The sequence below is a fragment of the Nerophis lumbriciformis genome, linkage group LG17, assembly GCF_033978685.3.
Source record: "Nerophis lumbriciformis linkage group LG17, RoL_Nlum_v2.1, whole genome shotgun sequence".
Taxonomy (NCBI): Eukaryota; Metazoa; Chordata; class Actinopteri; order Syngnathiformes; family Syngnathidae; genus Nerophis; species Nerophis lumbriciformis.
Window position 1 is genome coordinate 5,476,817 of NC_084564.2, and position 14,915 is coordinate 5,491,731.

The 14,915-nt window shown below is 42.9% G+C and overlaps 1 protein-coding gene across 2 annotated transcripts in view; it reads right to left on the bottom strand.

The window, feature by feature from the left end:
• Positions 1 to 14,915, bottom strand: part of LOC133614384 (fibroblast growth factor 12-like) — an 82,635-nt gene that overhangs the window by 11,667 nt on the left and 56,053 nt on the right. For both annotated transcript variants that reach the window (XM_061972286.1, XM_061972284.1), the window contains exon 2: positions 7,400 to 7,510. In XM_061972286.1, coding sequence (XP_061828270.1) covers positions 7,400 to 7,510 — 111 coding nt within the window. The remainder of the gene's footprint in view (positions 1 to 7,399; positions 7,511 to 14,915) is intronic.

Sequence of the window (14,915 nt, forward strand, 5' to 3'; positions counted from 1 at the left end):
TATGGCTGAACGAGAGGCCGTTTCTCCTCTGCTGTGAAATAAGTCCGCTTTGGCATCTTTTTCCAGAAAAGTCTGCTCTCATCGCAATTAAAAACTTGCTTTTGCTCCTCAATCTCTTCAATATGAGGAGCAAGCACAAAATGTCTGCCAGCGGGACACAACATGACTGAAGCGTTCATACTAGACATGCACGGTTTGCGGGCACAACCGCGGAGTACGCGGATTATCCGCGGATCGGGCGGATGAAATTAAAAAAAATTTGATTTTATCCGCGGGTCGGGTCGGGTCGGGTCGGGTGGTTGAAATAAAAAAAAAAAAAGATTTTAAATAGATTCAGGCGGGTGGCAGTTAAACCAATTGGGAAATATATATACATAGTTAAATGTTGTTACCCACATACGAAAAACGAGCAGGCACCTGCAGCATATGCCACAACAGAAAAAAAAAAAAAAAAGAGATGGACACTTTTACGGAGCGGAGAAGGGACGCCTCGCCGGGGTCCGGGACCAAGGCCCCTTCCCCCGAGAGGGCCCCACCGGGAGCTGTAGGTGAGGCGATCCGCGAGAAGGGCCCGACGCACGTCCAGGGTCACCACCGCGCCCACTGCACCGACACCCCGCCTCGTCCGCCTCGTCGCGGCCGGCGTAACGCGCAGCAGGTAAGCAGCTTACCTGCCCGCCACCCCCGTGGCCGGGGGCTCGTAACAGGGGTCACTCCGCGCGCGCAGCTTACCTGCCCGCCACCCCTGTTGCCGGGGGCGCGTAACAGGGGTCACTCCGCGCGCAGTGCGCTCACAAAAGGGGTGGGGCTCACCCTGGTTGATATAGACAGCAGCTGGACGGTGGCCATGGAAGTTGGAACCCGCTAAGGAGTGTGTAACAACCCACCTGCCGAATCAACTAGCCCTGAAAATGGATGGCGCTGGAGCGTCGGGCCCATATACCCGGCCGTCGCCGGCAGCGAGACGCGCTTGGAGGTGCGCTCAGCGCGGCTCCCATATGATTGCGCACTGGTGTGCGTCTGGGTCGTGACAGCGTGGCACGCGAATGTCTGTGCTGCATTGGATCAGTCTCCTTTCTTTAACAGGCAAAAGCTTTATAACCTCACTAATGCCTTGCATCGTCTATATTAGATATATAACAACGGGCGGGTGCGGGCGGATGCGGTTCTGATCAAATGTTAGATCGGGTGGATTGCGGATGGTTGACGACTTTCTGATGCGGTTGCGGATGAAATAATTGCCTATCCGCGCATCTCTAGTTCATACACAAAGACATGGTTTGCAGACAGAGGCATATTTGTCCCCATCGAAAAGTTTGCAAATAGAAGGGTTCGTAAATCGAGGTTCCACTGGACTCAAAGAACGAACGCCGTTCCTCACTTTTCAATTGTAACGCAAGAAGCCATTTGAGCATGTTGGGGAGCGTCCGTGTCGGCGAGGGCTGTTGCGTAACGCCGCTTTAAGATGTCGCTGCAAACAGGATGTCAGCCTTTGAGCCAAGCAGAATGCAGTGGGATCATAAACATCTGTGTGGATTGTGGACTGGCTGGTGTACAAGCTGCTGTGCTGCCGAATGATAAAAGAGCATTGTGGGTGAGGATGAGGAGGAGGAAGAAGAAGAGGAGGCGGCCTGTGGCGATGGCTGATGTTAATCCTCTCAGGGAGAACTGGGAGACAAAGACCAGTTCTTTTTCGGAAGCATCGACATGAATTTAATCTGCAGGTTTTACAGTCCAATCCCCGTTCAGTGCCCGGATCGGATTTATTTACTATTGACATGTAAGTCCATGTGATTCATGGTCGCATTTACTCAACACCTGAAACAACCTACATCGTTTACGACAAACAACCAGAGAACGTAGAAATTGTGTGTCATCGCTGCAGAGCTGAATCTGAAATAAAATGTGGAATAACGGGAAAAGTAGGAATTTTGTGGATGTAGAAAATTGTCAGCCAGAATCTTTCAATGCCAGAAGGGTTTATATTGTTCCAGAAGTATGAAAAAAAAAAGCGGTTTATGTCAAATACCATTTTTGGGATGACTATTGTGGACTTTGGTGGAAGCTGGGAGTTTTTGGACTGTCAGAAACATAGTTGTTCCTCATTTATTGCTGTTAGTTGGTTACGAACATGACCGCGATAAATACACTTTTGACAAGTAGGAATCAATTATCCATCTAATATTTTCATAGCAAAGCATAAAAACGTTTAAAAACCTTCTAAATATGTTTTTCCAACATTAAAAGAGCCCTGTAGACAGAGGTGGGTAGAGTAGCCAGAAATTGTACTCAAGTAAGAGTACTGTTACTTTAGAGATTTATTACTCAAGTAAAAGTAAGGAGTAGTCACCCAAATATTTACTTGAGTAAAAGTAAAAAGTATGTTGTGAAAAAACTACTCAAGTACTGAGTAACTGATGAGTAACATACACACACATATCATATATATATATATATATATATATATATATATACACACACACACACACACACACACACACATATATATATATATATATATATATATATATATATATATATATATATATATATATATATATATATATATATATATATATAAATATATACACACACATATATATATATATATATATACATACATTGATATATACAGTATATAATTTATATTTATTTATTTTGCCGTTTTTGTTTACATGTTAAAGGTGTTTTAATGAATATACATGCATGTTTAACACATATAGATTCCTTTCTTTCATGAAGACAAGAATATAAGTTGGTGTATTACCTGATTCTGATGACTTGCATTGATTGTAATCAGACAGGAGTGCTGATAACGTCCTCGTTTTCAAATGGAGGAGAAAAAAAGTTCCTCCTTTCTGTCTAATACCACATGCAAGTGGTTGGTTTTTGGTATCTTATTTGTCCAGCTTCCATATTCGTTTTTATACACTTTACAAGAAATACATTGGCGGCAAACTCCGTAGCTTGCTAGCTTGTTTGCACTGGCTTTCGGAGACTCTTATTTTGAAAGCGCAGGCGCGATGGAGCGGCACTTTTATTGTGAAGACAGAAACTGTGCAGTCAGTCTTTAGGCTTTTGACGGGATGTACGGTTGAAATAAAAAAAGGATCTTTTTTCCTTCACACTTTTGATTGATTGATTGGAACTTTTATTAGTAGATTGCACAGTACAGTACATATTCCGTACGATTGACCACTAAATGGTAACACCCGAATACGTTTTTCAACTTGTTTAAGTCAGGTCATGTGACCCCTGGCTCTGTTTGATTGGTCCAACGTCACCAGTGACTGCATCTGATTGGTGGAACGTAGTGAACGTCACCAGTGACTGTATTTGTTGAAACGCAGGCACTATGAAGGTCTGTCTGACAGACCAAAACAAACAAAGCGTGCATTAACAGATCGATAAAAATTAGTAGCGAGTAGCGAGCTGAATGTAGATAAAAGTAGCGGAGTAAAAGTAGCGTTTCTTCTCTATAAATATACTCAAGTAAAAGTAAAAGTATGTTGCATTAAAACTACTCTTAGAAGTACAATTTATCCCAAAAGTTACTCAAGTAGATGTAACGGAGTAAATGTAGCGCGTTACTACCCACCTCTGCCTGTAGACATGAAATAACACCATGTAGTCATCTTTACGCTATTTAAATCCAGTATAATAATGATGCCTGAGGCTCAGCCAATCAGTGGCCACCATGCTGGTTGGTTTGGTCTCCTCTAGTGGCCAATACTACTGTAATATTGATATTTTTAGTTTATTAAGTCATCTCTATGCTTGAAAATTTAACACCAAAAATTGTGGAGTATGCTTTGAAAAAATATCCCCCCAAAAATACGCAATGCGGTGAAGCCGCAATGTGGCAAGGGACGACTGTAGATAGCTTAAATGTTTGGAATAGTTTGAGAAATGTGGCCGTATTAAACATATTCATGTTTAAAATGGAATTTGTGTTAAGGGGAATGTGGTGAATGTTTTCATGTTGGAACGGTTTGGAACGGTTGAGGAATGTACAAACCCCGTTTCCATATGAGTTGGGAAATTGTGTTAGATGTAAATATAAACGGAATACAATGATTTGCAAATCCTTTTCAACCCATATTCAGTTGAATATGCTACAAAGACAACATATTTGATGTTCAAACTGATAAAAAAAATGTTTTTTTTGCAAATAATCATTAACTTTAGAATTTGATGCCAGCAACACGTGACAAAGAAGTTGGGAAAGGTGGCAATAAATACTGATAAAGTTGAGGAATGCTCATCAAACACTTATTTGGAACATCCCACAGGTGAACAGGAAAATTGGGAACAGGTGGGTGCCATGATTGGGTATAAAAGTAGATTCCATGAAATGCTCAGTCATTCACAAACAAGGATGGGGCGAGGGTCACCACTTTGTCAACAAATGTGTGAGCAAATTGTTGAACAGTTTAAGAAAAAACCTTTCTCAACCAGCTATTGCAAGGAATTTAGGGATTTCACCATCTACGGTCCGTAATATCATCAAAGGGTTCAGAGAATCTGGAGAAATCACTGCACGTAAGCAGCTAAGCCCGTGACCTTCGATCCCTCAGGCTGTACTGCATCAACAAGTGACATCAGTGTGTAAAGGATATCACCACATGGGCTCAGGAACACTTCAGAAACCCACTGTCAGTAACTACAGTTGGTCGCTACATCTGTAAGTGCAAGTTAAAATTCTCCTATGCAAGGCGAAAACAGTTTATCAACAACACCCAGAAACGCCGTCGGCTTCACTGGGCCTGAGCTCATCTAAGATGGACTGATGCAAAGTGGAAAAGTGTTCTGTGGTCTGACGAGTCCACATTTCAAATTATTTTTGTAAACTGTGGACGTCGTGTCCTCCGGACCAAAGAGGAAAAGAACCATCCGGATTGTTCTAGGTGCAAAGTTGAAAAGCCAGCATCTGTGATGGTATGGGGGTGCATTAGTGCCCAAGACATGGGTAACTTACACATCTGTGAAGGCGCCATTAATGCTGAAAGGTACATACAGGTTTTGGAGCAACATATGTTGCCATCCAAGCAACGTTACCATGGACGCCCCTGCTTATTTCAGCAAGACAATGTCAAGCCATGTGTTACAACAACGTGGCTTCATAGTAAAAGAGTGCGGGTACTAGACTGGCCTGCCTGTAGTCCAGACCTGTCTCCCATTGAAAATGTGTGGCGCATTATGAAGCCTAAAATAGCACAACGGAGACCCCCGGACTGTTGAACAACTTAAGCTGTACATCAAGCAAGAATGGGAAAGAATTCCACCTGAGAAGCTTCAAAAATGTGTCTCCTCAGTTCCCAAACGATTACGGAGTGTTGTTAAAAGGAAAGGCCATGTAACACAGTGGTGAACATGCCCTTTCCCAACTACTTTGGCACGTGTTGCAGCCATGAAATTCTAAGTTAATTATTATTTGCAAAAAATAAATACAATTTATGAGTTTGAACATCAAATATGTTGTCTTTGTAGTGCATTCAACTGAATATGGGTTGAAAAGGATTTGCAAATCATTGTATTCCGTTTATATTTACATCTAACACAATTTCCCAACACATATGGAAACGGGGTTTGTATATATATATATATATATATATATATATATATATATATATATATATATATATATATATATACACACACACACACACACATACAGGTAAAAGCCAGTAAATTGGAATATTTTGAAAAACTTGATTTATTTCAGTAATTGCATTCAAAAGGTGTAACTTGTACATTATATTTATTCATTGCACACAGACTGATGCATTCAAATGTTTATTTCATTTAATTTTGATGATTTGAAGTGGCAACAAATGAAAATCCAAAATTCCGTGTGTCACAAAATTAGAATATTACTTAAGGCTAATACAAAAAAGGGATTTTTAAAAATGTTGGCCAACTGAAAAGTATGAAAATGAAAAATATGAGCATGTACAATACTCAATACTTGGTTGGAGCTCCTTTTGCCTCAATTACTGCGTTAATGCGGCGTGGCATGGAGTCGATGAGTTTCTGGCACTGCTCAGGTGTTATGAGAGCCCAGGTTGCTCTGATAGTGGCCTTCAACTCTTCTGCGTTTTTGGGTCTGGCATTCTGCATCTTCCTTTTCACAATACCCCACAGATTTTCTATGGGGCTAAGGTCAGGGGAGTTGGCGGGCCAATTTAGAACAGAAATACCATGGTCCGTAAACCAGGCACGGGTAGATTTTGCGCTGTGTGCAGGCGCCAAGTCCTGTTGGAACTTGAAATCTCCATCTCCATAGAGCAGGTCAGCAGCAGGAAGCATGAAGTGCTCTAAAACTTGCTGGTAGACGGCTGCGTTGACCCTGGATCTCAGGAAACAGAGTGGACCGACACCAGCAGATGACATGGCACCCCAAACCATCACCCAACCATGCAAATTTTGCATTTCCTTTGGAAATCGAGGTCCCAGAGTCTGGAGGAAGACAGGAGAGGCACAGGATCCACGTTGCCTGAAGTCTAGTGTAAAGTTTCCACCATCAGTGATGGTTTGGGGTGCCATGTCATCTGCTGGTGTCGGTCCACTCTGTTTCCTGAGATCCAGGGTCAACGCAGCCGTCTACCAGCAAGTTTTAGAGCACTTCATGCTTCCTGCTGCTGACCTGCTCTATGGAGATGGAGATTTCAAGTTCCAACAGGACTTGGCGCCTGCACACAGCGCAAAATCTACCCGTGCCTGGTTTACGGACCATGGTATTTCTGTTCTAAATTGGCCCGCCAACTCCCCTGACCTTAGCCCCATAGAAAATCTGTGGGGTATTGTGAAAAGGAAGATGCAGAATGCCAGACCCAAAAACGCAGAAGAGTTGAAGGCCACTATCAGAGCAACCTGGGCTCTCATAACACCTGAGCAGTGCCAGAAACTCATCGACTCCATGCCACGCCGCATTAACGCAGTAATTGAGGCAAAAGGAGCTCCAACCAAGTATTGAGTATTGTACATGCTCATATTTTTCATTTTCATACTTTTCAGTTGGCCAACATTTCTAAAAATCCCTTTTTTGTATTAGCCTTAAGTAATATTCTAATTTTGTGACACACGGAATTTTGGATTTTCATTTGTTGCCACTTCAAATCATCAAAATTAAATGAAATAAACATTTGAATGCATCAGTCTGTGTGCAATGAATAAATATAATGTACAAGTTACACCTTTTGAATGCAATTACTGAAATAAATCAAGTTTTTCAAAATATTCTAATTTACTGGCTTTTACCTGTATATATATATATATGTATATGTATGTGAAAGCCAGCTAAAGTCTCCAGATTTCACTCCATAATTCCAAATAGCTGGTGCGTTTGGGATAAAAGGTGGGAACACGCGAGCCGGGTGGAGTAAAAGAGAAAACTCACTGTTGTCGCTGTTCTCGTCCTTGTTTCCGTTGATGGTTCCATCAGGCTGCATCTGCAGGAAGAAGCCCTGCTCGCTGAAGAGTCGCGTCACGATACCCTTCAGCTGCGGCTCTGAAACACAACGTACACACTCTCAAAATGCAGTTTGGGATCAACGTTTGAGTGCTCCAAAGGCATCAGCACCCTTTTTTGTCCACTTTGAACACTCTCAGCACATTTATTATTCAGGCGCAGGATTATATTTGACGTTAGCGCAGTAGCTACATGTGTCGTCACGTCAGTGCTTTTCTGTGTTCTGACACAGGCTCGCTTCACTCTGACATCCTTTAAGTTTGTTGCGTCTAGAGATGTACCAGCCCTAACGGTAAACTGCAGTAACATTCCAGACGGTATGTATTACCGTTTAACATTTTTAGAATTGATAAGCTGCTCATTTCCTGAAGAAGTATATAATATCTGCCCCGTTTTCACAAATACAACAATTGACTTTCAATGTCGGCGACTACAAAGCCATATTTTCATTTTAAAACCATTAAAGGGGAACATTATCACCAGACCTATGTAAGCGTCAATATATACCTTGATGTTGCAGAAAAAAGACCATATCTTTTTTTAACCGATTTCCAAACTCTAAATGGGTGAATTTTGGCGAAATAAACGCCTTTCTAATATTCGCTCTCAGAGCGATGACGTCACAATGTGACGTCGCATCGGGAAGCAATCCGCCATTTTCTCAAACACCGAGTCAAATCAGCTCTGTTATTTTCCGTTTTTTCGACTGTTTTCCGTACCTTGGAGACATCCTGCCTCGTCGGTGTGTTGTCGGAGGGTGTAACAACACGAACAGGGACGGATTCAAGTTGCACCAGTGGCCCAAAGATGCCAAAGTGGCAAGAAATTGGACGTTTGTTCCGCACACTTTACCGACGAAAGCTATGCTACGACAGAGATGGTAAGAATGTGTGGATATCCTGCGACACTCAAAGCAGATGCATTTCCAACCATAAAGTCAAAGAAATCTGCCGCCAGACCCCCATTGAATCTGCCGGAGTGTGTGAGCAATTCAGGGACAAAGGACCTCGCTAGCACGGCAAGCAATGGCGGCAGTTTGTTCCCGCAGACGAGCGAGCTAAACCCCCTGGATGTCTTGGCTCACACCGTCCCAAGATGATCAAGAGAAGAATATCGACCCTAGCTTCCCTGGCCTGCTGACATCAACTCCAAAACTGGACAGATCAGCTTTCAGGAAAAGAACGCAGATGAGGGTATGTCTACAGAATATATTAATTGATGAAAATTGGGCTGTCTGCACTCTCAAAGTGCATGTTGTTGCCAAATGTATTTCATATGCTGTAAACCTAGTTCATAGTTGTTAGTTTCCTTTAATGCCAAACAAACACATACCAATCGTTGGTTGGATGGCGATCGCCAAATTCGTCCTCGCTTTCTCCCGTGTCGCTGGCTGTCGTGTCGTTTTCGTCGGTTTCGCTTGCATACGGTTCAAACCGATATGGCTCAATAGCTTCAGTTTCTTCTTCAATTTCGTTTTCGCTAGCTGCCTCCACACTACAACCATCCGTTTCAATACATGCGTAATCTGTTGAATCGCTTAAACCGCTGAAATTTGAGTCTGAATCCGAGCTAATGTCGCTATAGCTTGCTGTTCTTTCCGCCATGTTTGTTTGTGTTGGCTTCACTATGTGACGTCACAGGAAAATGGACGGGTGGTTAAAATCAGGCCCTTTGAAGCTTTTTTTAGGGCTATTGCGTGATGGGTAAAATTTTGAAAAAAAACTTCGAAAAATATAATAAGCCACTGGGAACTGATTTTTAATGGTTTTAACAATTCTGAAATTGTGATAATGTTCCCTTTTAAACCAATAATGAAGACATAATTTTACTCAGTCATCATCATGATTTAATACAGAGAAAAATGTACCGTACATTGTTTTATTCAAGTTTGTTCCATAAACTAACACCTTTGATTGAAATACTTTCTTTCCATTGTAACTGTTTTAAATCTAGATTTACTAAAGCTTTTGTGATTATAATTACTGCTCTTCTAGGGGGGATCCCGAGGCGTTCCTAGGCCAGCCGGGAGACATAGTCTTCCCAACGTGTCCTGGGTCTTCCCTGTGGCCTCCTACCGATCGGACGTGCCCTAAACACCTCCCTAGGGAGGTGTTCGGGTGGCATCCTGACCAGATGTCCGAACCACCTCATCTGGCTCCTCTAAGGGAGAGCGCCGCCACCCGGCGGAGGGAAACCCATTTCGGCCGCTTGTACCCGTGATCTTGTCATTTCGGTTATAACCCAAAGCTCATGAGCATAGGTGAGGATGGGAACGTAGATCGACCGGTAAATTGAGAGCTTTGCCTTCCGGCTCAGCTCCTTCTTCACTACAACGGACGATACAGCGTCCGCATTACTGAAGACGCCGCACCGATCCGCCTGTCGATCTCACAATCCACTCTTCCCCCACTCGTGAACAAGACTCCGAGGTACTTGAACTCCTCCACTTGGGGCAGGGCCTGGAGATGGCATTCCACCCTTTTCCGGGCGAGAACCATGGACTCTGACTTGGAGGTGCTGATTCCCATCCCCGTCGCTGTACACTCGGCTGCGAACCGATCCAGTGAGAGCTGACGATCCTGGCCAGATGAAGCCATCAGGACCACATCATCTGCAAAAAGCAGAGACCTAATCCTGCAGCCACCAAACCGGATCCCCTCAACGCCTTGACTGCGCCTAGAAATTCTGTCCATAAAAGTTATGAACAGAATCGGTGACGCTTCAAATTATACAGACTTTATTCATTGGCTTATCAAATATCGGCCCAGGCCTACTCATCTTCGAAGTGAAAAAGGGCGTAAGCCAGGTTTTTTTTTTTGCGTCCAACATAGAAACATTCTGTGGCGTTCCGCCTCAGTGCCATTGAGCAAAAACTCAGAACTCAGCAACCAGCTGATTAGATGATGCTCCACATGACAATGTGGGCCAGGAGTACTTAACACTGGCAGAAATAGACCAAAACACACTGAGGCCAATGTGGAGCACACACACACACAAAATCCTCAGGTCTGCCTGGTTGGTCCTGGACTGAGTTCACACCTGACCAAAGGAAGTTAATACTAGCAGAGCAAACTGTCTCTACAACCTCCATGTGTGAACGCACCCTAACAGAGGTCTCGGCCCACCGCACCTCACGTTTGTTTGCATGCGTGCTCTTCTCTTCTTAAAGTTGCCTTCTGCTTCTCCAGGAGGGTGCAACACAAATGTGAGAATCCCAGGGCAAAGTGTGGAGTTGTTGTACTTTGTGTCGTTTTGAAGCGAACTGTGTCACGTCCCTTTAAGAAGCTGTCGCCACGGAAACGCTGCAGCTCATAAATGTGTAACGTGAAATCTGTCAGATGTGCTGACATTATTCCTCCGGAGAAAAAACATGTGATCTCACAATGAGAGCCTTCTGTTTTTTTTCCTTTCAAGTGAACCCAAAACAGAAAGTATTCTTAAAAATTAAGCATGAAACTATGGTAGGGGCTAGAGATGCGCGGATAGACAATTATTTCATCTGCAACCGCATCACAAAAGTCGTCAACCATCCGCCAGCCACCCGAACTAACATACAGGTAAAAGCCAGTAAATTAGAATATTTTGAAAAACTTGATTTATTTCAGTAATTGCATTCAAAAGGTGTAACTTGTACATTATATTTATTCATTGCACACAGACTGATGCATTCAAATGTTTATTTCATTTAATTTTGATGATTTGAAGTGGCAACAAATGAAAATCCAAAATTCCGTGTGTCACAAAATTAGAATATTACTTAAGGCTAATACAAAAAAGGGATTTTTAGAAATGTTGGCCAACTGAAAAGTATGAAAATGAAAAATATGAGCATGTACAATACTCAATACTTGGTTGGAGCTCCTTTTGCCTCAATTACTGCGTTAATGCGGCGTGGCATGGAGTCGATGAGTTTCTGGCACTGCTCAGGTGTTATGAGAGCCCAGGTTGCTCTGATAGTGGCCTTCAACTCTTCTGCGTTTTTGGGTCTGGCATTCTGCATCTTCCTTTTCACAATACCCCACAGATTTTCTATGGGGCTAAGGTCAGGGGAGTTGGCGGGCCAATTTAGAACAGAAATACCATGGTCCGTAAACCAGGCACGGATAGATTTTGCGCTGTGTGCAGGCGCCAAGTCCTGTTGGAACTTGAAATCTCCATCTCCATAGAGCAGGTCAGCAGCAGGAAGCATGAAGTGCTCTAAAACTTGCTGGTAGACGGCTGCGTTGACCCTGGATCTCAGGAAACAGAGTGGACCGACACCAGCAGATGACATGGCACCCCAAACCATCACCCAACCATGCAAATTTTGCATTTCCTTTGGAAATCGAGGTCCCAGAGTCTGGAGGAAGACAGGAGAGGCACAGGATCCACGTTGCCTGAAGTCTAGTGTAAAGTTTCCACCATCAGTGATGGTTTGGGGTGCCATGTCATCTGCTGGTGTCGGTCCACTCTGTTTCCTGAGATCCAGGGTCAACGCAGCCGTCTACCAGCAAGTTTTAGAGCACTTCATGCTTCCTGCTGCTGACCTGCTCTATGGAGATGGAGATTTCAAGTTCCAACAGGACTTGGCGCCTGCACACAGCGCAAAATCTACCCGTGCCTGGTTTACGGACCATGGTATTTCTGTTCTAAATTGGCCCGCCAACTCCCCTGACCTTAGCCCCATAGAAAATCTGTGGGGTATTGTGAAAAGGAAGATGCAGAATGCCAGACCCAAAAACGCAGATGAGTTGAAGGCCACTATCAGAGCAACCTGGGCTCTCATAACACCTGAGCAGTGCCAGAAACTCATCGACTCCATGCCACGCCGCATTAACGCAGTAATTGAGGCAAAAGGAGCTCCAACCAAGTATTGAGTATTGTACATGCTCATATTTTTCATTTTCATACTTTTCAGTTGGCCAACATTTCTAAAAATCCCTTTTTTGTATTAGCCTTAAGTAATATTCTAATTTTGTGACACACGGAATTTTGGATTTTCATTTGTTGCCACTTCAAATCATCAAAATTAAATGAAATAAACATTTGAATGCATCAGTCTGTGTGCAATGAATAAATATAATGTACAAGTTACACCTTTTGAATGCAATTACTGAAATAAATCAAGTTTTTCAAAATATTCTAATTTACTGGCTTTTACCTGTATAATCAAAACCGCACCCGCCCGCCATCCGCCACCCGCCCGTTGCTATATATCTAATATAGACGATGCAAGGCATTAGTGAGGTTATAAAGCTTTTGCCTGTTAAAGAAAGGAGACTGATCCAATGCAGCAGAGACATTCAATGCGTGCCACGCTGTCACGGCCCAGACGCACACCAGTGCGCAATCATCTGGGAGCCGCGCTGAGCGCACCTCCAAGCGCGCTCGCGCCACTCAAACTGCTGCAGACAGCTGCGTTCACACATGCATCTGTAAGCCTCGTTTTAACATCCTGTGGCACTCTTCTGGGACCACGGCGGACGAAACTGCTCATGCTCAGGGTGTTTGTGGAGGTTCGGGGTTTTGCACAAATGTGATGCACCATGTTAGATGTCCCGGTTTTGTGACTGTCGTAGACATAAACAGCGTCGCAGCTCTTGCAAATCACGTAGCCAGCATTACTATCATCCTGATTTACAACCTCATAAAAACGAGTCCACGCTGAACTTTTCTGGCCTTTTTTTCCCCTGGTCTTTAGTATTCCCTTTTTTAGTTTGTCGCGTACCACGTTTGCTGCCGGCGTTGCCATCTCTTTTTTTTTTCTTCTTCTGTTGTGGCATGCTGCAGGAGCCTGCTCGTTTTTCGTATGTGGGTAACAACATTTAACTATGTATATATATTTCCGAATTGGTTTAACTGCCACCCGCCTGAATCTATTTAAAATCAAATTTTTTAAAATTTCAACCGCCCGACCCGACCCGCGGATAAAATCTTTTTTTTTTTTATTTCAACCGCCCGACCCGCGGATAATCCGCGGACTCCGCGGTTGTGTCCGCAAACCGCGCATCTCTAGTAGGGGCTAACGATGTCCTAATACAACCTTACCGATATTGTAACTGAGTGTTGACCCGTACCGATATTAATCCGATACATACTTGTATTATTTTGTAGTGTGGAATGTTAGAAAAAGTTTGATCAAGTAAAAATACTCAAAGAACAATGGTAGGTATGAAAACCCTAACCTTATAACGTAGTAACGCTTTTGAAGTCAAGTGTTAAAGGTGACCTACTAAGCAAAATCAACTTTTCTTACCTATTGGTACCGGTTTTAGTCACGACGGGGTTTTCGCAGCTTACTGCGGGGTTCGTTCTCCCGGGATGCAGACGGACCACTCCGGACAAAGCGTGCAGGTAGGAACATGATTTATTCCTCACAATATCAAAGTAGTACAAAAAAACGGAAAACAAGTCGCACTCGAAGCTAATGCTACTATTTAGCATGGACTATGGACAAGGAATGCTCACTAACTGTGGCATGAACAAATAAAACTTACGTAGCAGGTTGCATGAAGCAAAGAATGATGCCAGGCCGACTGACTGGCAAAGGCAAGCTTAAATAATGCCTCTGATTAGTGCTCGGGAAGCAGGTGAGCGGGCGAACACTAATCAGAGACAGGTGGAAATAATAAGTAACCATGGTAACTAAAACAAACAAGGGTGCACAAAAACAGGAACTAAGAGAGTCCAAAACTAACAGAACACAACAAAACATGATCCGGATCACGGATCATGACAGTTTTTGTGTATTTGGGATCTGCAAAGAACCCTGAAAATGTGAAATAAAACCACGGAGGCCTGGCGCAGATATTTATAACCCAGCAGGCACAAGACATTAAAACAACGTTGAGAACTAGTTGTTTTTTTTTTTTTTTTAAATACTGCTACATACCGTATACCGCCATTCGGACTAAAAATTCCACGATATCAGTTTTCCCACAATATGATAGGTTTAATTTGTGTTTTGGTGACATCTGGTGGCCAGAATAATGTATTAAGTTAAGTTCATGATGCAGACACGTTTCTTACTGTATACTTTCCAATGAGCTTCTGCCTTGGAGACTTTGATGTGTAAGTAATATGCAACTATAAATATTTAACATTCGTTTATATTAACAAATGTGGTATTTTAGACTGCAATATTGTTTAACTAAGGACACGTATTACGTATGTCTAGCTTGTGTGCTATTTTGTGCTTAGCTATGGCGTAGCTGCTAGCTCCTAGTAGCCTATAGCCTTTCATGTTTAGCTTTTTGTACAAACCCCGTTTCCGTATGAGTTGGGAAATTGTGTTAGATGTAAATATAAACGGAATACAATGATTTGCAAATCCTTTTCAACCCATATTCAGTTGAATATGCTACAAAGACAAGATATTTGATGTTCAAACTCATAAACTTTATTTTTTTTTTGCAAATAATAATTAACTTAGAATTTCATGGCTGCAACACGTGCCGAAGTAGTT